This window comes from Ahaetulla prasina, chromosome 3 (genome assembly GCF_028640845.1).
Source record: "Ahaetulla prasina isolate Xishuangbanna chromosome 3, ASM2864084v1, whole genome shotgun sequence".
Taxonomy (NCBI): Eukaryota; Metazoa; Chordata; class Lepidosauria; order Squamata; family Colubridae; genus Ahaetulla; species Ahaetulla prasina.
In genome coordinates this window covers 140399876-140425504 of record NC_080541.1, presented here as the reverse complement: position 1 = coordinate 140425504, position 25629 = coordinate 140399876, and the positions used below count along the sequence as shown (strand labels likewise).

The 25629-nt window shown below is 40.7% G+C and overlaps 1 protein-coding gene across 1 annotated transcript in view; it reads right to left on the bottom strand.

Moving 5' to 3' along the window:
* The window catches only part of COL11A1 (collagen type XI alpha 1 chain), a 295583-nt gene that overhangs the window by 151544 nt on the left and 118410 nt on the right, over positions 1-25629 (bottom strand). Inside the window, exons 12-20 of the mRNA XM_058177409.1 lie at positions 23526-23600; positions 16564-16647; positions 15302-15358; positions 10109-10162; positions 8284-8337; positions 8089-8142; positions 7318-7371; positions 1643-1696; positions 1486-1530 (exon numbers count right to left, since the gene is read on the bottom strand). Of these exons, the coding sequence (XP_058033392.1) occupies positions 1486-1530; positions 1643-1696; positions 7318-7371; positions 8089-8142; positions 8284-8337; positions 10109-10162; positions 15302-15358; positions 16564-16647; positions 23526-23600 (531 nt within the window). The remainder of the gene's footprint in view (positions 1-1485; positions 1531-1642; positions 1697-7317; positions 7372-8088; positions 8143-8283; positions 8338-10108; positions 10163-15301; positions 15359-16563; positions 16648-23525; positions 23601-25629) is intronic.

Here is a 25629-nt window from a genome sequence, read left to right as displayed (position 1 = left end):
TGAGTATGTAATTATATTAATTGGATATAACGAAAGGAAACAATAGGACAGGAACAGTAGGCACTCTTGTGCTCTTATGCACGCCTCTTACAGATCTCTTAGGAATGGGGTGAGGTCAATAGTAGACAGTCTTTGGTTAAAGCTTTGGGGATTTTGGGACGAGACCACAGAGTCAGGTAGTGTATTCCAAGCATTAACAACTCTGTTACTAAAGTCATATTTTCTGCAATCAAGATTGGAGTGGTTAACATAAAGCTTAAATCTATTGTGTGCTCGTGTATTGTTGCAATTGAAGCTGAAGTGGTCCTTAAACAGGAATATATAAATGAATGGGTTTCAAATAAGGCTTCTTTAACATAAATCTTCTAATTATTTATTTTGGAATAACAGTAATATATTCCTCTTTTAGATACATGTATTTATAACTGTGGAAGCCCATTTTATTCAGTGGTTAAAGACACTGGACTAGAAATCAGGAGACTGAATTTTTGTCCTGCCTCAGTGACTTTGAGCCAGGCCCTCTCTTTCTCTCGGCCTAGAAAGGGCAAACCAACTATGGAAACTGCATGGATTTGTCCAGATAGTCATCAGGAGTCAAGACTGACTCAAAGGTATAAATATACATTTACAATTATATATAGTAATGTGCTTTCAGAGCTTCAAAAAAGTATATAGTTTAAACTGAAAATTAAGGGATGTCTCTTCAAATTCCAAAGATGCCATTTTCAGAGCAATTTGAAAAGCCACTAATTGCTGATCTTTTTTCTCAAATCAAGGTCATCTCAACTTTGAAGCTCTGAACTTTTTTCCTATTCCCAACATAAAGACATGAATGGTGTAAGTTTCCTTTCCTAATCCATTTTGAGGATTCTGGGATCAATAGAAAGGCACCATACAAGTTACTCACTTTTATCCAGAATCATTTTTTAAATTAAAAAAAAAATATGGACAGCATATACCTACATGCAAAAGTATATACATAAGAACTTTAGAACCAAGAGGGAAAATAATTTCTATTCTTTGTTGCATACATGTATTAAACCAAAGACTTTAGAATATGCCATGTATGTGATGGAGTAGTTTTCTTCTATGAAAGCCAATAAATTCTAAAAGATCAACATGAATTCTGTATTTATTCATGTAAGAGGGATCATAAATCATTGCAGGGATAAAATTCCCTAAGCTAGACTTGTGGTTAAATTCACTAAAATTAAATAAGCAAGTGGATGAAAAAATGGCCATGACTATTCAAAAATAAAATATAGATAGATGTATCAATAAGAAAGGGAAATAGCATTACTTTACTTCAATAAAGAACCAAGAACTCTTTATGAATAAATCAGACATATCAGCTGAATTTGTCCCCTAATTATATTTGATTCCAAAATGAAGCCTTGGATGGACTATAGTATGTTTTTTTCAGAGACAAATAGATTCACAACAAAAGCAATCATGATTACTAAACAAAGAGAAAGCTTTGCTTACAGATTCACCTGGAAGGCCTCTTGGTCCAACCTCACCGTCTTCTCCCTTATTTCAAGAAAGACAACATTGAAAGGCGTTAAGCGTGAAAGAAACACTTCCTTTAAACTTTTATTTTGCAGGTGAGAGAAGAAAAGAAGGAACACTATGAATGACATACCCTCATTCCATCTTCCCCAGGAGCACCAGGAGGCCCTTGTGGTCCACGATCTCCCTGAAGAAAAAACATGATAAAATCACATTTTGGGGAAAAGATAAAAATGTATGCTGATGCACGTGTTTATGCTGGCATGTCCAGACATGGCTCTGTTAAAAAGGCACAGATCTCTACATTTTATATCACATTGCAAATGCTTCTATTGAAGGCTGGATTCAAAGTACTGGCCATAATCCAACACAAGAGTAAAATATGTTTAAACCCATTGAAATGAAAAGGCTGAAATACATCTAATCCTGCACTAGATAGTGGACAATATTTATTCATTCTCTTACAAACAACATACAATTCTAAGAACGCTGCATTTGCCAAACCTGCTTATTTGGATGTTTAGAAATAAGAACATGGATTTCTATGGAGCCAAAACAGTTTAGCAAATCACGGATTAAGGCATCAAACCAAATCACAATTTAACCTACTTCCAATTCATGCATTCCCCTCTGTTCTCTGGTACACCTATAATACACAGTTGGAAAATGTTTGTGTCCATGTTTTCTTAACCACAGTTTGCTATATCATCCAGCTAGTGGTGGGATTCAGCCGGTTCCGGCTGGTTCAGGCGAACCGGTAGTAAAGTTGCTGGCTGGCCTGCCCCTCCCCGCCCCGCCCCTTCCAGGAGTCCCCACATGCCCCATTTTCACTCCCAGAAGGCCGCAGGGATGCCTCCTACGCCCAAAACGGGGTGTGGGGGGATGGGGTGTGCTCCACCTGGGCCGTTTTTGCTTTCAGGAGATGTTAGGGAGGCCTCCTAGGCCCAAAACGGGGCACAGGGCTGCAGCGCACCACCCCATGGCCTGTTTTTGCTTCCAGGGGGGTGCAGAAGGCCAAGTGCTGCCTGTATCAACCCCTGGACACGCCCACCCAGCCTGTCATTAGGGCAGAGAACCGGTTATTAAATTATTTAAATCCCACCACTGCATCTACCTGCTGAAACTATGGTTAATCACTTCCACAGAAAGTTAAGTATTGAATTAACAGGGGAAGCAATATTTTGGAAAACCTCATCCAGGCAGTCGTAAAGGAGAAGAATAGAAAAGACCCATAAACCCAAGTTCACTATGATTTATCCTCAATATCTCAACTATGCTTTTGTCTGGTATTCAAACACAGTTATTAATTTCTAATTGAATGCTGAAATATTAAGCGAAGTTCCTTCTGGAGGATGACAGTTACGTTCCCTAGGTAGCAAAAAATGGTGTCTGAATTCAAATCAAAAGCTTTTGGACCTTTGAGGTTTAGAATGAAAAAAAACTCTCTCCACCCCCCTCCCCGAGATGTGTGTGTGTGTGTATCTGTGTGTGTGTGTGTGTGTGTGTGTTATTCCCTAAGAATAAAAATGTGAAAGATGTACACAGGCTGTGGAATATACTATATATTACTCTTCAATTACTTAGCTTCCTCGGCTAGAAGACGACAAGAGTACATACATCAAGGTAAGATAGGATTTGTGTTTTCAGGCTGGCTAGAAATTCTGGATGTTGTAATCCAATGGGCCAGAAAAACTTGCCACCATATATGGTTTAACAAAGCCAAAAGTAAATGAACAACATTATAGTTTAGTGCAGGGGTGTCAAACTTGATTTAATTGAGGGCAGCATCAGAGTTGTGTCTGACCTTGGGGGACTGGGGTGGGTATGGTCAGGGTGGGTGTGGCCAGCTTGATATCACTTGTGTGATCAAATGCCACTTTTGCTAGTAGTTTGTTTTGCTAGCACTCTGCCAGCAAAAATGGAGCTCAGGAGGGCTGCACACGGCCCTTCCAGGGCCATTTTTGCTGGCAGATGCATTGCAGGACAGTCCTTTCCAGTTTCCTTGCAAGCCAGATCTAAGCACCTTGCCGGATGTAGCCTGCAGGTCTTGAGTTTGACATCCCTAGTTTAGTGTGACATATGAACAGCTCTAAAAATCTGTCAATAAAGTAACTACAGTAATGAATTTGTTTGTCATCATCATCATTCTAGCCATTGTTTATCCACTGCAGAATGAGGGCCTCTACCGCATGCTTCCAACCAATCCAGTCTTGAATTTTCTTTTGTCCGATGGGCCTGCAATTCTTGCTGATATCATCATTCCATTTTGGTTTAGGTCTCTTTTGTGGGTGATTTTTATTGAGTGGAATCCATTCTAAGACTGTCTTAGTCCATCAATTCTTCTTGTTATATACACAGCTCAAAATTTCAATTGAATTCAAATTTCATAATCGCATTATTGGGTCTGAAATACCCCAAGAATCCTTTGAGAGGGAATGATATACAGGAACTTAGCTAAAATGTGTCCCTATCAACTTAGCATGTGAGTCATACTTTCTTCCAATTATAGACATACATATCATTAAAAGACGACAGTGGAAAGAAGCAAAATATGTTTGCTATCATATTATTCAAAATTTCACATCAATTTTGCTATTATTATTATTATTATTATTATTATTATTATTATTATTATTATTATTATTATTATTAAAATTTATTGGTTGCTTAACTATGATGGATTCTGATATAGAGTGTAACATAGTATTAAAAATTGCAATCTTGAATTGTTCAAGATAAGAGCTAGTATTATTTTGGGATAATTAAAAAAATACACAAAGAGGTATTTCTAAAGGAGGAACTAAGAGGAAATTGTAATGGGTCAACCTGACTGAAACTGTGATAATCCCATTCATTTTTTGAATTGAATTGACTACTTTATTGTCCAAGTGTGATTAGACACATAAGGAATTTGTCTCTGGTACAAAAACACTTAGTGGACATTCAAAACAACAGAGAAAATTATAATACCAATAAAGAGGGGAAGTAAAGAATTAAGCATGTTTTTGAATTAAAAAGTCCTCCCATGTAAAAAGCTTCATAAATGATAATAGACAGAGAGAGAGAGAGAGAGAGAGAGAGAGAGAGAGAGAGAGAGAGAGAGAATGTAAATAGGATAGCAAATATACCATTGTAATTGAAAGATGTTTATCTTTTATTTCCAAATTGCCATATTGAAGAAACAAGCTGCACTATAGGTAATGTCAAAAACCTGTAGTGTGTGTGGGACAGCAGAACGGAAGGGTTATCAATTACTTTCTATAGATTATTTTTCTAAGTGGATCAATAAGTAGACTTGCAATATATCGGCCTGTCATTTTTAAAACGTGCGTATCAGTTTAAAATAAGTGCATATTTTATCCTGTAAATTCATACCTTCGCATTGCTTCTGTATTCAGAATTCACCTAAGTCTGTGTTTCATGAGGATATTATTGTCCTGGTATTAACATTTATAAAGCTCAAGTTGAAAAATAACCATAACGTAAGTGTAAGTGGATGTGACAGTACAAATAGTCATCTATAAATAGAAACGATATAAAGAAAAGTACCCATGATTTTTAGGAAATGGGCACTTAAAGGTCACACAATTTCTCGCTCAGCCAAAGTGGCTTAGACAAAGACGGAGATGGAACTGTGGGAATATTTATCAGCCATGGAACTATTTAAGTAGCACAATAGTGATTAATGTAGAGCGCCCTCTACTGACCATTTATTTCATTGATTTGATTTTCAAAAGACTGTACTGCTTCCTATTCAAAATGTTTATCAACCTTATGTACTCTACAAATTAAATATCGATACACACAGCTAGGGTGTGGTCCAAAGAGGTACACAAAATATAAACAGTTAATAAAAAGGCGATGACATAGGGGTTAACATTACCTAAATTATCATTGTATACATTTTTTCAGGGTAAAAATAGTTATTGGGGGGCACTTATTTGTCACATACAAACATACAAATGAAAAATTTGCCTTATACACTGTAAGCTGTCCTGAGTCTTCGGAGAAGGGCGGGATATAAATGTAAACCAAAAAAAATGGATATTCTTTTTTTTAAAAGCAGTTGTGGGGTAGCCTCTAAAACTTCACTCCCTCAAATGCATTTTGTAATGTCTTTTCCACCATTGTATCCTATATTGTACCAGTGAAGCCTCCTTAGATCAATCTTATGGACACAGCAGAGTTAGAGCAGGAAAAAATTATATTATGGGATCAGTGGTGAGATTCAAATAATTTAGCAAACGGTTCTCTGCCCTAATGATTTCTTTCAACAACCAGTTCTCAAACTGTTCAGAAAGTTAACAACCGGTTCTCCCGAAGTGGTGCGAACTGGCTGAATCCCACCACTGTATGGGATCCTTTTATGTGTGTGTGTTTTTTTAAACTGTTTGTGCACATTCTACAATATGAGTGAAATGAACTGACTTTCTTTCACATTGTGAAGTTAAGTACTATAAGTCAGCGGCCCCCAACCTTTTAGGCTCCAGGAACTGGTTCAGGGGAGACAGATTTTTCCGTGGACCAGAAGGGGTGTGGTTTCATGTGCTGACTGAGAGGAGAGGGGAGGGACATTTACTTCTGAACACAGGGGTAGGGTCATAGGTGGTCCATCCTTGTCTATACTGACAATCAGTGATGAAATGTAAAAAATTTTACTACCAGTTCTGTGGGCGTGGCTTGGTGGTGGGGATAATGTGACTGGGTGGGCATGGCCAACTTTTTTTTTTACTTTTAAAAACATTTTATTCTACAACCTCTTCAGCCAAAGAGGTTGTAGAAAAATGCTTTTAAAAGGCTCCTCTGACGATCCCAGCTGAGTTGCCTGATCATCAGAAGCTTTTCTTTTCTTTTAAAATCATTTTTTTTTGCCTTTAAAAGAAAAGAAAAGCCTCTGACGATCAGGAAACTCAGCTGGGATCATCAGAGGAGCCTTTTAAAAGCATTTTTTACAACCTCTTCAGCTGAAGAGGTTGTAGAAAAAATATTTTTAAATGGCTCTGATGATCCCAGCTGAGCCGCGCAACCATCAGAGGCCTTTTTTTTTACTTTTAAAAGCATTTTTTCGGCCAAAGAAAAAATGCTTTTAAAAGTAAAAAAAAACCAAAAACCTCTGATGATCGCATGGCTCAGTTGGGCATGGAGGGGGGGGGCAGGGATTTTTGCTACCGGTTCTCCGAACCACCTGTCGCCATTGCTACCGGATCGGGCGATCCGGTCCGAACCAGGAACATTTCACCCCTGCTGACAATCCATAAAAGAAGAAACAATGTAAATCAGGGTTTTTCAAGCTTTATTCCACAAAAGCTGAGGGATCTGCAAGAACTTGATAGGATTTCATGAGAGATTACAGAGAGAAAAAAAGGTTTCTTGAATGCAACCTTTTTTCTATCACTAGAGTTTTGCCTCATGATCAAGGATTCTGGGATCTTTCCCCCCACTCAATTAACTAACTAACAAATTCTTTAAAAGCTTGAAAATGTCTGATCTGAGCTACCACTTTAATCTACAGCAATATTACTGACTTCAATGAAGAGATATTTAAGTCTGGCTAATGAAAACCTGCAGACATATTCAAAGTCTACATCCCATACATATTAATTTACTATCTGTTTGATTTCCATCCCATAACTGGGCATAAATCTCACTGAACATAATGGGAGTTATGTCTAAATAAACATATGCAGGACATGTAAACATATTGAAATCATATGGTTCTGGAAAACATCACAATTGTTTTGGACAATTCCAGATGTAGTTTTAATGCACCCACATTTTTAGATAAAGAATCCTGCGTATTTTTCTTACCCTGTGTCCTTTTTCACCTGGTAGTCCAGGAAGCCCATCAAAACCTCTGTCACCCTAACAGGAATAACAATAACAATAACAGTGTGAGCAATTCATTCTCGCATTTTATAATAGTCTTGATAAACGGGTCAATTTGATAAATGAATTCTACTATACATCTGTTTTATTGATGGATACCTTTGCCCTAAAACTAAACTGTTGCTTGGGATTGCAACAAATAATCATCCTAAGGATGTTATTTCTAAAACCTAATTGGAAAGAGAAAGAACATCTTCTTGGTTTAGGCTAAATTTTTCAAATTCTGGAAAGCAACTTCAGATGAAAGAGCAAGAAGATTTTTTTCCCCTCTTTTCTTTGGAGCAAAAAACCTCTAAACATCTTCTCCCTTTTGGTTTGAAGACTTGGAGGAACCAAGAAACATCTCTTTTCATTTCCAGACATTCATTCATTCAGAAGGAAAGTGCATCATGAAGTGGCTTTGTTTCTGGTATACTGCAAAGAACAAATGGCATCATACAATAGCCACCCAAGGTGTTTCCCTGAAGGTAAACTGGTTTCCTCTATTTGTTAAGATGCACCACTGTATGCAGAAATGGGCGACAACTGTGTTACTAGAGCGAAGAACTTCTATTTCACACATAATTCCTTACTCTGCTCTGCAAAGTCAGTCAGATTCAGTCATGTAATGGTATAAAAGGAGACATCTGGTTCCTAACAAGATATCTGGACATTACAACAGCCTCTGGATAATAAAAATACATAATTACTAACCTTAGAACCTGTCTCTCCTGGTATTCCTCTTGCTCCATCTGCACCAGGACGACCCTATGGGGGTGGGTGGGAAATGTCTGTTTTGTTAGGCGAGGCACATACTGCACATCACAAAATTAAAGAAAAAAACCATCCCATCCTATAATTCTAGAACTTTTTTTATCAAAATGACCATTTCAAAGCATCAAAACTTACCCTTTTACCAGATTTTCCAGATGGACCAGGTGGACCTTGAACACCTCGAGGACCCTGAAAGTATATACATATGTAAGTGCACATGCTGTACACACACACAAACACACACACACACACACAGAGAGAGAGAGAGAGAGAGAGAGAGAGAGAGAGAGACTATTTCTGCTACAAGGACATCATGAGGAGATTCTCCTTCATTATAATCCACCTCCAACTAAGTCTTTAATCGATGTCAACTAGGAGACCAATAAAAATGATTTCAGATTGATTTCAAACCAAATGAAGAGTAATCATGTGCAGTTCTTGGTCCTCACTGATCTTGGTTGGTTGTTTGCAGGTTTTTCACTATCCAACTAGGTAGGTAAAAGCAACATCTCTGAAAGCACCAAGGATCCCATAGTTCAACTCTGAGCTATAACTATTCTCTTCTATTGGAAGAATAACCAGTTTGCAAAATTCTTCCAATATTTTTATCCACTTGAAAAGGATTAAAAAGAAAGACTATTCCATAGCCTTGAACACCCATAAAATATGGTTCTTTAAACTGTACAAAATACGTGTTTGCTAAGAAGGAAAAACAGACAGACTCTATTAAACAATGGATTAAGAAATCTATCCCATATGGATTGATTAGATCCTACTATCCAGATCTGTGTCTCTCGGGGCATAAATCTTTCATTCTCTCTTCTGTGATGGAACCACAGATTTTAAATCAAAGTCTTTGCTGAATTGTTGACATTTAACATTTTAAACAAGATTTCCTTCATTATAATATGTATTTAGCTGTACAGCTTGAAGGAGTGGATAGCTTCATTTTCTATAACATTTGTTTTTTTTAAAAAGGACATTAATTCTTGAAGATTGTTTTCAAATGCCAGTAAGTTGTTTTTTTAAATATAAATTATTTTAGATCCATATTATAAATCGCTGTTTCTCAATCTTGGCAAGTTTAGTATGTGTGAACATTAACTCCCAGAATTCCCTAGTCATCATGGGAAGTGTACACATCTTAAAGTTTTTAAGTTTGTTAAATTTGAGCAACACTGCTATAAATATTGATTTAATATGTTTCTATAACCCTTCCTATGTGACCAGATCTCAAAGTTGTTTACAATGCAGTTTTTTAGTAGGCATAAGCAACCTATTTAACCTTTTTACATCCCAAAAATGTATTCCATGTTTGCAATTATGGGAAAATGTTCTGAACAAGCAGAAGATCTGCAAAAATATTATTAGATCCATAAAGCAGGGATCAGGGGACAATATCACAAAAACTACTTGCATCCTATTTGTATTTTTATGGGGAAAAGAGAAAAAAATAAACTAGTAGAAAATACAAACTAAGATAGTATTCAGTAGCAAGGAACATTTGTATGGGGGGAGGGGTAGAAAACAGATATCAGTTGTTTGCAGTTCTCTGCAAACATAAGTCTCATAAAGAGGAAATATTATTATTACAAAGGTATACCAGGTAAACCAAACCAAACAAAATAAGCATTGTTGGTCCGTTGTGGGGAGGCATTAAAATTGAGGGTATGTTTATCTAACTAAACTAATGTACAATGTTTGGGGAAAAATAAGAATGAAGAAATACCAAAACAATTAAGTTGGATGTTTAAAGTCATAAAATTTCAATGTAGGTGATGGATTGCATGCAGTGATGCTATTGGTATCAGATTACACCTGGATTTAAAGACAAATTGCCTTATGAAACAATTTTCTCTGTTACTGGGACCACTCCAGTAACTCTCTGGGACTAAAATTGAGGGACCCAGTTACAAATCTACCATTTGCATTTGTTTCTTCATTGCTGATGGACTCTTACCTGAGGTCCTGGATCTCCACCATCACCTTTGATACCAGATGAGCCAGGACTTCCCTACACCAAAGGAAAGATGCCCAAGAACATACTGTTTTAGTTCATTCTGACTCACATTTTGACACAGAAAAATAAATAGTTTTGTATTGCTGATTATGATTGTGATGGCCATGTTCACATCAAACTGGTTCATAATTTTATTTACTGCATTCCAGCCATCATCTTAAACCTAAAATTTACTGTCCATGAATAAATACCTTTAAAGATGCTGGTCAACTCCCTTCTAGTCTCAGTAATAAATTGAGGGCATTTCTACTTGGATTTTGTCACCAATCTGGGTTCACACCTCTGTGATCTCATGCTGATAGGCAGTTATGGTCAACCTCCATTTTCAATTTGCAGTGCTGGTGCTGTCAGGCCATCATTCACTGTCTCTCAATTATATGCATGCTTTAAGATTTTCTCTACCACTTCAACAACACAAACATGGTACAAGCTGTTTTTTGAGTTCTCAAGACTGGTGTCAGGACAATTATGGACTATTATAAAGACAGCTCTGAAGATTTAGAGAATGATAATAGTGGCTCCTTGGAAGAATCCTGAAATTCTTCAGTTTCACTCCTCTAGATGTCAAGCTAAATACCTGAGAAATCCAAACAGTGTCACCATTCTTTCTTTCACGCTACCTCGTTGCCCCCTTTTTAAGTAAGAAGAGAAATTAAGGAGAAAGAGAGTGGACAGCCTGCTACAAGTTCCTGTAATTCATGTCAAAACAATCCATCCAACCCTATTGGTGAAAATAAGTGCAGCATTTCCTGACAGGACTGATGTAATACAATTCTGCACAGGAAAAAAAAATTCCATATTCAAGGACAGATCCAATGGGAAACTCTCTGCACTAGTAAGAGCTCTATTCTGTTTGTTCTTCCCTTTAAAATTTTAGTGAGATTTTCCTTTCTCTTGGAGAAGGCAGATCTGTCTGTCTGTCTGTCTGCCTGCCTGCCTGCCTGCCTGCATATTTATCTATCACAGGGGACTCTGGGCAGTACACAAATATTAAAAATGACAAGCAAGGAGTTTTGGGTTGAAATGCAAGCCCCCAAGCTTAATAAAAAGGGAGCCAATTCAGCCTAAAGATAAATAAAGGCAGGGATAGGTGAACGAGAAATTTAAGGGTAGATGGTAAGAGTGAGGTCACCTTCATGAATATTTAGAAAAGTTAAGTATTATGCCTTGGATCTACAGAAACAGTACTCATTCTAAGTTAGAAAACTAGCATTTAAAAAAAAAAGAAACTACTATTGGAATCATTGATTAAGAAGTCATTGGCAGTGGTGTTTTTGCTAGGAGTGGGGAGGATGTTACAACCAGCAGTAGAATAAAGATTGGGAGAAGAAAAAAGACTTTTGCTTAAATTTTCTAAATTAGATTAAAAAATAGCTGGATTTCTCCAGCCTAAGTGGAAAATGGTTAAGATAACCATTTTAATGCAATCCCCGATTCACACTAAGCCCTGATTCAGAATTTAAGTTCTGGCTTTTAGCCTACTTATTTCAAAGTAACTTCCACTGAAATCAGCAGCACTGATTAGATGCAGGATGGATACAGGGCTGGGTGTTTTTTATTGCATTACTGAGCTCTGCAGAATGTGTAGCTTGCTAATTCACAAGGGTGGTCCTACTCCCTATTTGCTCCTGTATTATCATCAGCCAGAACTTTTCCAAGACAGTAATATCTCTTGCCTGCAAACTGGCTACAACCTCATTCCAAAAGGAAATATATATTCTATTGAAAACATGAGATAAACAATGGCAGCAGCAGTGAAATAATTCCACAGGATCCTTTTTAGTGGCAAATGACAGAGTGATTCTTCAGCTGCAAGACACCTTCAGACATCAGTTGTGGTGATCTTCTCGATCAGCAGCAATCTACAAAATCATTCTGATAACCTGGCAAGGAATGGCTGAATGGCAGCAGAAAGATCGGTTTTATTACCTTTTATCCTGCAAACCACAGAGGCTAGAGTGGGCTAATTGTGGAGAAATCTGGGCCAAAGGATATGAATCAAAACTATGCAGCTGGGGAATAGTTAAGCACAATGTTTCATTTTATTCTTCCTATCCTACCCTAGAGAAGGATAGTACTTTCTTCTGGCAGAATTTATAGGTGGGAGCATAATAAGTGGTCTTTGTCTAAAGATCCCTTTGCATTCGCTCCATCTCATCCTTTCTTATCTATGCCTCTCCCATTCCTCTTCTACATTTTATCTGTGACAGGTGCTTTGGCAGGCCTTCCCTACTTACATTTCAGTTGTTCGCTTATTGGCTTTAAAATATTCTGCTAGTGGATGGCAGCCTGTAAATTAACAAACAATGCTATGCTTTCCAGACTAGCTGCGCTGAGCATATGCTAATAAAAAGCTAGAGGAATCCAATCCCACATCACCATATCCCAAAAGTTTTTGGTTGGGGATTTTAAAACGAACAAACTAGATTTGGGGATTTCTAAAACAACCTATCTGTTGGGACTTTGCTTGTAAACAGGAGAATATCTCAAATGCTTACTATGAAGGCCTTGCAGGCAATTAATTGTTGACATATCTTTTCCTCCCACTACTACTACTGCTACTTTTTTTTTTGGAAGAATCGTTTTCATTTCACTACTGACAGACTCTTGCATGAGAAGATGCAAGACATTTTTCAAAAGAAGGTAGCTTCTCTATGGCAGATCATAACTCTCCACCCATTATTTTACAAACTGACCCGCTTCCATTTTCTAAATCTCCTTCACTCCAGGAAGAAGAGAATTGAAGATATCCTTTCTGAGGTCTTGATCGGTAGAAAAATCAGTTGTTGTCTACAGTAAAATATGGAGCTTGGGACCAGAGACTGTGAGAAAGATTCATTGAGGTCTACACTGTAAGGCAACGGGTGTCAAACTCGTGGCATCATGTTGCCATCATGTGATGTTTCACGATGTTTTTCCCATTCGTGGAGCTGGGGTGGGTGTGGCCCGGGTGTGGCTCATCCAGCCCACAGGCTGCCAGTTTGACATCCCTGCTAAGGTCTCTACTTGACTTAATCAATCAACAAGGTAAATATTTCCCATCAATGTCACTACTTTTACTAAGCTTTCTGTCCTTCACAAGTTTTCAATTGTAGTTTCCAAATATATGTTATTTTTTGCAGTGAGGGAATTATAAAAATATTGAGAAGTGGGCTTGTTTTCATGGACAAAACCAATTTTTTTAAAAAAAATGACTTTTTTTTTTATCAAGAAAACTGCAGCACATGTTCAAATGCAATTCCCACTACAGAATTGTCAGATTACTCACATTGCTTTGAGGCACCTCCTGCACTACTTGATGTCATAACAAAACCTTTTTGTTCTTGTTGTTAAATAGAAAGAATATAACACTCTTGTTTCCTCAACTGTACATAGCAATGCCCCTACCCAATGGATTCAGGTTTTCATTGTACTTATCATTCCACCTGCACAGCTGACAAAAATAGTTTGTGTTTACAACGTATTTTCAACAGCACATCCCTGAAGCCTGATGTCTCTTGGCCATGTCGGACATCAGCCATCTAATCACCAATTAACATGGCCTTTGGGAATGATGGCAACTGGGACAGTCCAGAACATGTAAAGAATTCAGGTCTAAAGAACATTTTTCTTCCAATGAGCTGTCACGGGAGCCCCTAAGATGACTGTGCTGGCTAGCCTGCTTTTGCAAATCAGGGAAACAGCACACTACATTAGGAAGTAAATATATCCTTTCATTCTGAATGGCATACTTCCTCTTGACCTTTATGTCTAAGTGTTTTTCTACCTCGGTGTAATTACTGAGGTTCCTCGGGAGACTACTAGGTTTATGCAAAGTCTGTAATCTTGGTTGTAATAAGTATCATTTTATATTGTTGTAAATACACTTGGATAGCTTGGAAAGAGATAGTAACTGCTTAACTGCAGCATTTAAATGAATCATTTTGATTATCTCTGTCAGCAGAGTATCCATTTTGTAAAAGAGGAAACCATCATTAGAAGAAAATTGCCCAGGTAATTTAACAACTGCAGAGCTAGTGTTCTGCTTTTCTCATTTAAACATTTAAAATGCTGGCAAATGTCAAATCTCTATCCAGTGAGTCTATAATATACAGGTCTGCAATTTTGCTCTGCTTGTTTTCCAAACTAGACAACTGGGACATTCTGTTTTAAACAGAATGTCATTTTAAACTTCAGGCTGAAACCAGAATCTCCAGTATTCTCCTCATTAAATCATGTATTTAAACAAACTTAAATAATTAAGGGGCGGACACCTCCTATTTTGTATAGGAGATAAAGTTCTAAATCATTTTTCCCAATACAAAGAAGACAGATGTGGAGGACATTAACCCTTCAAAAATTGCAGAAATGGTACAAATTCCAAGGGGACAAATAAATGTGTTGGAAAATATGTTAACTATCAAATGAAAAAAAATATATATGTAGAGAGCCTCTTTCCAGGCCAGGGTATACTGGATTCCAGTAAAGGACCATATGGAAACACCCTACTCTTGCAGCTGAACCTCATTTTAGCCTTGATTATGGGACCACACCCTTTATTGCAACCTGGGGATGGAGGTTTATTTAGGAGTACGCAGAAATGTCCAGTTTTGTGTCTTTTAGTATTTGGCAACTTCTTAGTATCTGTTGCCTCAGGCAGACATTTAATTCTGCTTAATATAAGGCTGAGCAGCTCAGAGACTGTATAAAGGTCCGTCACACAATTTCAAAATCCCCCTAACTTATGCTCCCCAAATTCATTTGGCAAAATGCCGAACAGCAGAAGGCTGATTTCCAAACAAATTTCAGCAGAGAGCAAATATAAAGGACATATAAACCATCAGAACAGCCAATAATAATCTTTAAAAGCAAAACACAAACCAACCCATGCATGATTGAAAATCCTAGCTCCATTCACTCATGTAATGTTGTTGCATGATTATATCGTCCTCTGCAGTCAATTGCTGCCTAATTTTGTTTTAGAACGTGCATTCTTGCTTCTAAAAGGTTGCCTGTCCCCAAACTTAATGCTAGGGACAGTTCCTAGATAGACTAATAAATCACTCTTATTAAAATCCCAGCCAATTAAATGGCATTGCAACTAAGCTAAATCATTTATGAATCACAACTTTGGATAACAGTTGTTTTGCATACCACAGGACCAGGTCTTCCAGTAAGTCCCATTGGACCAGGGGGGCCTCTCATTGCAATCTGTAATGTAAACAAAAATAAATATTTAACTACTCATAACCTCCAACAAATAGGACAGTTGCAAATTAACTATTTAATTATGTAAACCTTGTTCAGGCTTGCTACATTTTATGAGGAAAGATCACGATGCATCATGATTCTGGCATGATACAGAAAAGAACCTCAAAAATTAATTTTAGTAGCTCTTGGATTTTACAAAAATAGGAAGCAATGTCCCTTATGCAGAACTGAGTAAGATAAACACACCTATTATCTAATCCTTCTTCCCAAGAAGTTAGGGAAAATGGTGAGTTTTTCTTCATTGAACCTTCGCAGAACTTGCTAAAGATGTCTAGTTTGATCATAAGGCCATGGAAGAAAGTATTTTAAAAGTGCTAATATCTGTTCCTGAAATGGACCACCACCACCCCAAAAAGAAAGAAAGAAAGGGCAGAACTGAGGAATTTGTGTTGGGATGAAATTGCTTTATTTTATTTTTTTTATTTTGTCACAACAGTATACACAAGCATCAACATAAAACAACAAAACATCATATAAGCATATATATGAGCAAAAGTATGCAATAACTATATTAATTTGATATAATGAAAGGAAACAATAGGACAGGAACGGTAGGCACTTTTGTGCTCTTATGCACACCCCTTATAGTCCTCTTAGGAATGGGATGAGGTCAATAGTAGACAGTTTTTGGTTAAAGCTTTTGGGATTTTGAGAAGAGACCACAGAGTCAGGTAGTGTGTTCCAAGCATTAACAATTCTGTTAGAAAAGTCATATTTTCTGCAATCAAGATTGAAGCGGTTAACATTAAGTTTAAATCTATTGTTTGCTCTTGTATTATTGCGATTGAAGCTGAAGTAGTCTTCAACAGGCAGTTGAACTAGTTTAAATTTAGTTGAACTACGCTGAGAATGAAGTAATTCTCAGCTGTTCGAATAAAGTTTGTTTTTACACTGACTGAGTTTCCTACTACCTATTTGGGCCTGGGTCACAAATAGGAGCAAGAAAGGCCATAGAGCAGACCTCAATGCAGTTTCCACATTTAATCACTTCTGCTGTTGCTCTACTCATTTTCAGTTCTGGTTCCACTCATGTCAGAAGGGGGATCACAGCATTGTTTCGATCAATGAGAAATAGAGCCCTTGAAAAGGGGTGAATAGGAGGGGCAAGATTTTCCAGCTTTGCTTTGGTCTGCACCCCAACTTACCCTGGCTTGCTGAAGAATAGCTTGAGCTTGAGCCTCCTGAGGTGAGATTGCTGGGCCCTTCTCACCACCCCCACTGAAGCGGAACTGTACAGAAGAAAATCAAAATGAAAAATTCAGAATTAATCTCTATTCGTTAATGAAATATTTTTCATTAAAATCTTTAAAGGCCTTCCTTTGATATAATAAGGTTTTATTTAAGTAGTTTTTAGGTTGTATATTTTTGGCAATTTTTTTAAATTTAAAAATTAATCATTATTAAAAAAAAAACCAGCATTACTGCTGGTGACAAAGGGATCTCACATTCATTTTATTTTATTTTATTTATTTTGTCAAGCATGTATTTTATGACAGATACAAGTGTAAACATAATTATAAATACATGAAAAGGATACAAATAAAAGAAAACATTAGGACAGGGACGATAGGCATGCTGGTGCACTTATGCATGCCCCTTATAGACCTCTTAGGAATGGGGTGAGGTCTACAGTAGACAGTCGAAGGTTAAAGTTTTGGGGATTTGGGGAAGAAACCAGAGTCAGGTAGTGAATTCTAGGCATTGACAACTCTGTTACTGAAGTTGTATTTTCTGCAGTCTGGTTTGGATCGGTTTACCATGAGTTTGTATCTATTGTGTGCTGTTGTGTTGTTTTGGTTGAAGCTGAAGTATTCATTGGTTGGCAGGACATTATAGCAGATAATTTTATGTACTATGCTTAGGTCAGACCGATTCAGAACAGTTAACCTTAAATAAACTAATTTGGACAAAATGTTATTTGTTTATTATTAAATTTATATACTGCTCATCTCGCTGTTTTGATAAGATTTGAAGCGGATCATTTTAAAATGGCATCATTCTAAGCTCTAAAATTCCTCATGCTTTTGATGACAATTACTGAGGCACTGCAGTCTCAGCACTTCTTTGCCTTGCGGTTAATCCCCAGTTATGCCTTAAAAATTATCAAGGGGATGTTTTAAATGCAAATATTATTGGGAACTATAGTTTGCTATGTCTTCGGTGCTTTTAATTAGAGATTCCACAACCCCAGGTCATCTTTCACGTGAAGAAGTCCCTCTTGATAAGGATGTAGGCCTAAAAAATATTAGTTTCCTCTCCTCCATCGCTGGTGCTGTAAAGTTAAGTTTTAGAACATGTCAACCCAGAATAGGCCTATCTATAAGTTCAACTGGAATTTGGTTCAGTCCTAGGAATTTTAACATTATCATCATAAATTCATCCTCAAGGGAAGTTGCTTTTGCATTTAATTAAAGTCACAAATCTAATAACTCATGAACTCAGAAATTTATTTAATTAGTATGTATTAAAATTTAGGAAAGAGACCTGGTGAAACCACTTTTAACATAAACCTGGGCATTTTATGGCCTCTAGGCTTATCCAGCCCTTTGGGCCCTGAACGGGATGTGTGAGGTATGTCAGAAATTAGAAATCAAAAGTAAATAAGTGTGCCATGGGGGACAAGAGAAAAAGTGAAGTCACCATGCACTCCTTCCCTCAGCTGGAAGCTGCAGGAGGGATCTAGGAGAATTCGCCACAGCCAACTTGCCACAGTCATCTTGCCACAGACAACTCACCGTGGGACAATTCACTGTGGCCAATTCCCTGTGGGACAACTTGCTATGGACAACTCCACATAGGATAACTCAATGAGCGAAATATTATCCACCACTATTTCTTTGACATTATTTCCATAGAGAAAAATAGAAATAATGTCAAAGAAGCAGCGGCGGATAACATTGATTGTGTTGATAACAATTACCACACATGTGGTAAGTTGCCCCACGGCAAGATAGCCATAGTAAGTTATCCTGCAGTGAGTTGGCCGCAATGAGATGACCATGGTAAGCTGGCCGTGACGAGATGGCCATGATGATATGGCTGCTGTGTGAGCTATGCCATAGCTGGGGAAAATTGTGAGGGTACTTTTCTGCACCTGTGCAGAGCTTGCCCCTCACCTGCAGCAGCCTGAGTAGTTGAGGTAATGGAGTTTGTAGGATAGCAAATCAGGTTAAGTTGGTTTGGCCTTCTCCAGTTTTTCATTTGGCCCCTTGGGAAAATTAATTGCCCACTCCTGTTCTAACATGAACAACAGAAACAAAGAGTTCTTTCAAAACCTGATATATACGCTTGTCTAGAATGGTGGAAGGAGTGCAGTTCCATTTTCATTAGGAATGCCCTGTTGTCTGTTATTTCAGGAGTTAGCAATGAGTATTCCAACAACCTAAGACTATGCCAGCACAATCTAGTCATTTCTCTCATTTCAGAGGCACAATCTCAGGCCATTGTATAGTTTGGGGTGAAATGTCACTTCGCTCCATCAACACTGTCATCATGTCACTGGATATATAGTCTTCCTGAAGAGCAGAAGGCAACATCAAGAACATCAACATCATTCCCAAATCACTACCTACTTTTATGCTATTTGAATGAATGATGTAAAAAAGAGACAATGTAACATTTCTAGAATAAACCATTGTCTTTGATTTTTAGCAGAACTATGAACAAAATTTACAATGCTAGCTTTGTTTTATGGCTTGAAAATTCCTCAGTTTGAGGAATTAGCTCTTTGATTGGTCACTGCTATGGTCTAACTTCTAAGAGCTCTCCAACAGCCAGGACCTAGATGATCTAGTAAGAGAAATATTAATAGTTAAGGCGGCGGCGGCCTGGCCCTTCCCTCTCCGTCGGGCGTTGGCAGCGCCCTGGACCCCTGCCTGGAAGACTTGGCCAGTGGAAGTTGGTTTGGAGTTTGGGCGTCTCCGGTGGCGATGGGAGGAGCCCGGAGGCTGCGCCCAATGAAGATCTGGAGGGCCGCCCGGGCTCCATCGGCCTCTTTGAACCTGCGGTGGCGGCGGCCTGGCCCTTCCCTCTCCGTCGGGCGTTGGCACACTGGTGAGCCCTGGGTCTGCTGGCGGATTTGGCGACGGGTGTCCCCTCTCATCTGGGGAGCTCCAGTGGCCTGCTCGCGGTGGCGATGGGGGCGTTCCAGTGGCGATGGCCTGGCGGAGGCGGTGGCGGCGGCCTGCCCGGTGCTTTGAAGTGGCGGATGGCCCGATAGGCCCAGGGTGGCTGTGACCTTGCCCTAGTGGCGCGGATATGTGGCAGCGCCGAGGAAGGCCCGGGTCCAGCGGACACCCCTCCACTATTTACCATCTTTATAACATCTCTACCATCGTTCCTCTCCCCTTCTTCCTTAGCCCACCCCAGGTCGTTTGTATGGGGTGGTGAACTGACTGAGTCAGCGGTTTTGTCATCTACCGCACATGGATTATCTCGAACTATTTCCCATCAGGACAGACTGGTCATGGTCATTTTATCATCTGTTATGACTTTTGCTGCCAACTTGACCAGCCCAGGATGGGCCTTGCCCGGACCGTCTCAGTGATGCGAACATTTACTGCGGCTGACCTTCTTGCCCTGCGAGATGCCCTCTCTGGGTCTGGCCCTCCAGATTATCGAGGCCCACCTTGAGGACGGGCTTTGGAGTCCCGAGAGGTGGCATGCAAAAATAGGAGGCTTAGGGTTTTTAATTGGCTGTTTTAATAGATTTTTAAGGGAGTTTTAAAGGGATTTTAAGGGGAGGAAACCGACGGGCTTGGGTTGGGGGTGGGAGGAAGGGTGGGTGTTGGGGTAACCCGTCGGGGAGTCCAGTTCCTGCACATGCTCGTGGCGGGGTTGGTGGGTCCGAGGTCATGGGGAGTCGGTGTTCCATTGGTTGAGGGTGGTGCTATTTCCACGGTAAGGGGCAGGGGCAGATATGGCGGAAGTGGGGGCTCATATCGTGTTACGGGGGTGGGCGCTCGATGCTTACAGGCGATCGCGCGCCCCGGGCCCTCAAACTTCTCCCGTTCCCCGGATGGTGAGGGTCCTCAGGGCCCTGGCCTTGGCTGATGTTATGCAATGCACGGTCCGTGGCCAATAAGGCCCCCCTAATTCACGATCTTATTCAGGGGGGTGCCGCGGACCTTATGGGCGTTACGGAGACCTGGTTGGGCCCAGAAGGGGGCGTGCCCCTTGTTCAGATGTGCCCACCGGGTTTCCGAGCATTTCATCAGCCGAGGGGCCAGGGTAGGGGTGGTGGGGTGGCAGTTGTGATTAGAGTCTAGAGCCGAGGGAGACCACTGTACCTCAGATTGCCGGGTGCGAATCCCTCTTTGTGAGATGGGGTCATAGATGTCAGATGGGCTTGCTGGTCGCGTACCTGGCTCCTTGCTACGTGACAGCTGCCCTGCCCGAGCTCCTGGAGGTGCTTGCTGGGGTGGCAGTTGAGACCCCCAGACTTTTAGTCGTGGGGGACTTTAACTTGCCATCGTCCGGCTCGTCATCGACGGTAGCTCGGGAGTTCATGGCTTCCATGACGGCCTTGGACCTGACCCAAGTAGTTGATGGCCCTACTCACGTTGGGGGTGGCACTCTGGACCTGATTTTTGTCTCTGGTCAGTGGTTGAGAGATCTGGACTTAAAGGAAATAGTCATTGAACCTTTGTCATGGTCAGATCACTCTCTTCGCCTGGACTTTCTGACCGCCATTCACCACCGCAGGGAGACGGAGCCGACACGCTGGTTCCCGCCCCAGGCTCCTGATGGACCCGGAGGGGTTCCGGACGGAGCTTGGGCCATTTCCTGAGGGTCTGGCTCACGGCTCGGCTGAGGAACTTGTTGCGGCCTGGGAACGGGCCGCGCGGGGCCTTAGACCGGTCGTGCCTTTGCGGCCTCTGACCCGGCGCGGGTCCCAACCAGCCCTTGGTTCTCCGAGGAGCTGAGAGGGATGAAGCGCCGGAGAAGACGCCTAGAGAGTTCCTGGAGGTCTAGCCGCTCAGAAGCTGATCGGACACTAGTGAAGTCCTATACTAGGCTTACCTAGTGGCAATGAGGGAAGCGAGGCGTACCTACGCCTCCTCCCTCATTGCATCGGCAGATAACCGCCCAGCCGCCCTGTTTCGGGTGACCCGCTCCCTCCTACATCAGGGGGAGCGGGATGACCCGTTGCAGGGACGTGCTGAGGAGTTTAACGGTTATCTATACGATAAAATCGTTCAGCTTCGGGATGGTTTGGGCCAAGATTGCGGTGATCCGGGTGAGACGGCTGAGGGTGGTCTTGGTGACATTGTATGGGATGAGTTTGACCCTGTCGCTCCCGAGGACATGGACAGGTTGTTGGGGAGGCTGAATGCCACCACATGTTTACTGGACCCGTGCCCCTCCTGGTTGGTGCTGGCCACGCAGGAGGTGACACGAGGCTGGCTCCAGGCGATTACGAGCGCTTCTTTGGTGGAGGGTGTCTTTCCGGGCGCCTTGAAAGAGGGGGGGGTGGGGGCCCTCCTCAAGAAGGCTTCCTGACCCGCTGTTTTAGGTAATTATCGTCGGTCTCCAACCCGCCGCGGCGAAGGTTGTAGAGAGTATGGTGGCATATCAGTTTCCTTTGCACCTGGATGAAACTGTCTATCTAGACCTGTTCCAGTCCGGTTTCCGACCCGGTTACAGCACGGAGACGGCTTTGGTCGCGTTGGTGGATGATCTCTGGAGGGCCAGGGATAGGGGTTGTTCCTCTGCCCTGGTCCTATTAGACCTCTCAGCGGCTTTCGATACCATCGACCATGGTATCCTGCTGCGCCGGTTGGAGGGATTGGGAGTGGGAGGCACCGTTTATCGGTGGTTCTCCTCCTATCTCTCCGACCGGTCGCAGTCGGTGTTGACAGGGGGGCAGAGGTCGGCCCCGAGGCGCCTCACTTGTGGGTGCCGCAGGGTCGATTCTCTCGCCTTCTGTTTAACATCTACATGAAGCCGCTGGGTGAGATCATCAGTGGTTTCGTGTGAAGTACCAGCTGTATGCGGATGACACCCAGCTGTACTTTTCCACACCGGACCACCCCAACGGTTATCAAGTGCTGTCCCGGTGTCTGGAGGCCGACGGGTCTGGATGGGGAGAAACAGGCTCAAGCTCAATCCTCCAAGACAGAGTGGCTGTGGATGCCGGCATCCCGGTACAGTCAGCTAAATCGCGGCTGACCATCGGTGGCGAGTCACTGGCCCCGATGGAGAGGGTGCGCAACTTAGCGTCCTCCTGGATGAACGGCTGTCTCTAGAAGATCATTTGACGGCCGTCTCCAGGAGAGCGTTCTACCAGGTTCGCCTGGTGCGCCAGTTGCGCCTTTCTGGACCGGGAGGCCCTATGCACGGTCACTCACGCCCTCGTGACGCCTCGCCTGGATTACTGCAACGCCTCTACATGGGGCTCCCTTGAAGGGCATCCGGAGGCTACAGTTAGTCCAGAATGCGGCTGCGGGTGATAGATGGAGCCCTCGTGGCTCCCGCATAACACCCATCCTGCGCAGGCTGCACTGGCTACCTGTGGCCTTCGGGTGCGCTTCAAGGTTTTGGTGACCACCTTTAAAGCGCTCCATGGCATAGGGCGGGTTATCTACGGGACCGCCTACTGCGACCAGATACCTCTCACCGACCCGTGCGCTCTCACAGGGAGGGACTCCTCAGGGTGCCGTCAGCTAGGCAGTGTCGTCTGGCGACGCCCAGGGGAAGGGCCTTCTCTGTGGGGGCTCCCGCCCTCTGGAACGAGCTCCCCCCAGGACTCCGTCAACTTCCGGACCTTCGAACCTTCCGTCGCGAGCTCAAGACACATTTATTCATCTGTGCAGGACTGGCTTAGATTTTAATGTTATAGGGGTTTTAAATTGATTTTAATATTTATATTTCTATTTTTAATGATAGGGCATTGGAATAAGTTTTTTAAAGATTATTTTAATTTTGTATATTGATGTTTTATATGCCTGTGAACCGCCCTGAGTCCTTTGGGAGATAGGGCGGTATATAAATTTAAATAATAAAATAAATAAAAATAAATAAAATAAATAATAAATAAATCATACTGCATTGAAATTTTTATTCGTCCCTTTAAAATGAAACATTTGTAAAGCAAAGTAAGACTTACTGGTAACATTAACATGGTACCCGGAGGTCCAGGTAAGCCATCAGCCCCTGGAAGACCAGAACGTCCTGGTGGACCCTAAAACAGAGATTCAGGAAATTAGAAACATCTTAGAGCATGTTTAATTACTAGAGTTGCAAATTGAAAGGTAGAATGATCGAAATCCCATCTTATGTTCATTTCATCTCATTTCTGTAGTTTTTTAATTAAAATTTCCAGAACACTGTATACATACTTTTGTGCATGTTTCTTTTAATGCACACACTGCTGTCGACATTTTCCTCTTCATTTCATATGTGGATTCCAGGAACATGTATATTTTGTGAGTGCTTTCCCACCAATAAGCACGTTTTTGTCTACATCTTGTTCTAATACAGTATATGCATTTCTGTGTTTCCATCTTTAAAATAATTTTTGTTTAGTTTTAAAGTTGTGAAATATATGGCAACATTTATTAATGTGTGTTCTGGTTCAAATCTGGGTTCAGGAAATGCTAATTAAGAACATTTACATTCAAGCATTTCTTTATGTAAAAATGGATGTTAATAGATTTCTCAATGAACCACAAGAATAAAATGCACATATGCTTAAGAGCAAAACATCTCAAAACAATTATGAATAGCTTCCTAGAAGAAGTTGGCAAATCATTATTGCAAACAGCTGACTCTTCTTTCTTTAATGTTCACCAAGGTAATGTTAAAATGTCTATGTTCTGAGAATACTTTTTAATTACTTAAATTATTAAACCAGCATTTTAGGCATATGCCAGGGTACAAATTAAAAATCAGATTGTACTCACACATACATTAATCAAAGCTTTCCTAATCACCTCAGTTCCTATCTACATGCACATCATAGCCTAAATTTATTTCATTGGCACTGCACACAACATTGTTACAATCAAACTACAAGTAGTCCTCAACTTGAGATCACAACTGAACCCAAAATTTACGTTGCTAAGTGAGAAATTTGTTACGTGAGTTTTGTCCCATTTTATGACTTTTCTTGCCACGTTTGTTAAGTGAATCACTGCAGTTGTTAAATTAGCAACACAGCTGTTAAGTGAATCTGATTTCCCCATTGACTCTGCTTGTCAGAAGGTTGCAAAAAGAGATCACAGGACCCCTGGATACTGCAACCGTCATAAATATGAGTCAGTTGTCAAGCATCCAAATGTAAATCACGTGACCCTGGGGATGCTGCAACGATCGTAAGTGTGAAAAATAGTCCTAAGTCACTTTTTTCAGTGCCATTGTAACTTCAAATGGTCACTAAGTGAACTGTTGTAAGTCAAGGACTACCTGTACACTATACAGAATTTTGAGGGGAAAATAAACTCAGCTAGGATCTTCTTTGCAAGAATAAGCATCAAGTACATACGTAAGTATGAATATACAACTCCTGGAGACACATTCAGAATAAAAAATTACAGTGTGAAACAGCAAGGCAAGGGTGAGATTAGCAATGATTTATCTCCCGCGTTCCTTCAATATCTAGGATAAGGTGACCTAGCGCTTATCACTTCTTTATCTGAAAAAGTTGTAGGCAGATTCCAGAAACTTTCTAAATGTCTAGGCATCGTAACTGAATAAAGTATTCTTTTTCAGATTGCACACTAATGGTTTCAATTACCAAAGCTAATGGTTGAGCTGCCTGGCTTTTGATATTGTCATTTCAGTTTTCTATTTGATAAATTGGTGGATTGTTGCAGAAATATCTTTACATATACATGTGGTTTTATGCCGATAACATCCAAAGATCTATGCAATTCCACCCTTAATGTATCATCATGTATTGGAAATCTCAAAATGCTGCAATACAATTACAGGACACAGAAGGCAAAGCAAAGCAGAGCCATGATGGGAACAAGACTGGGGCAGACTTACCATGCTAAAAATATTTGTGGTTAATATTTAGAGATTAAGTGGGAAATCAGGAAGGGCAAAAGGATTAACCTGTACTAATCTGTCCTCCCAGAAGACTAATAACAAGGCCTTAGATATCTCCTATCTCAAGAGATGTGAACAGTTATCTTTCAGATGTAATAGCAAGCAAAACAAACAGAAAGAGAAAACCAGCTACATTTCCAGTTCATCTACCTGTTATC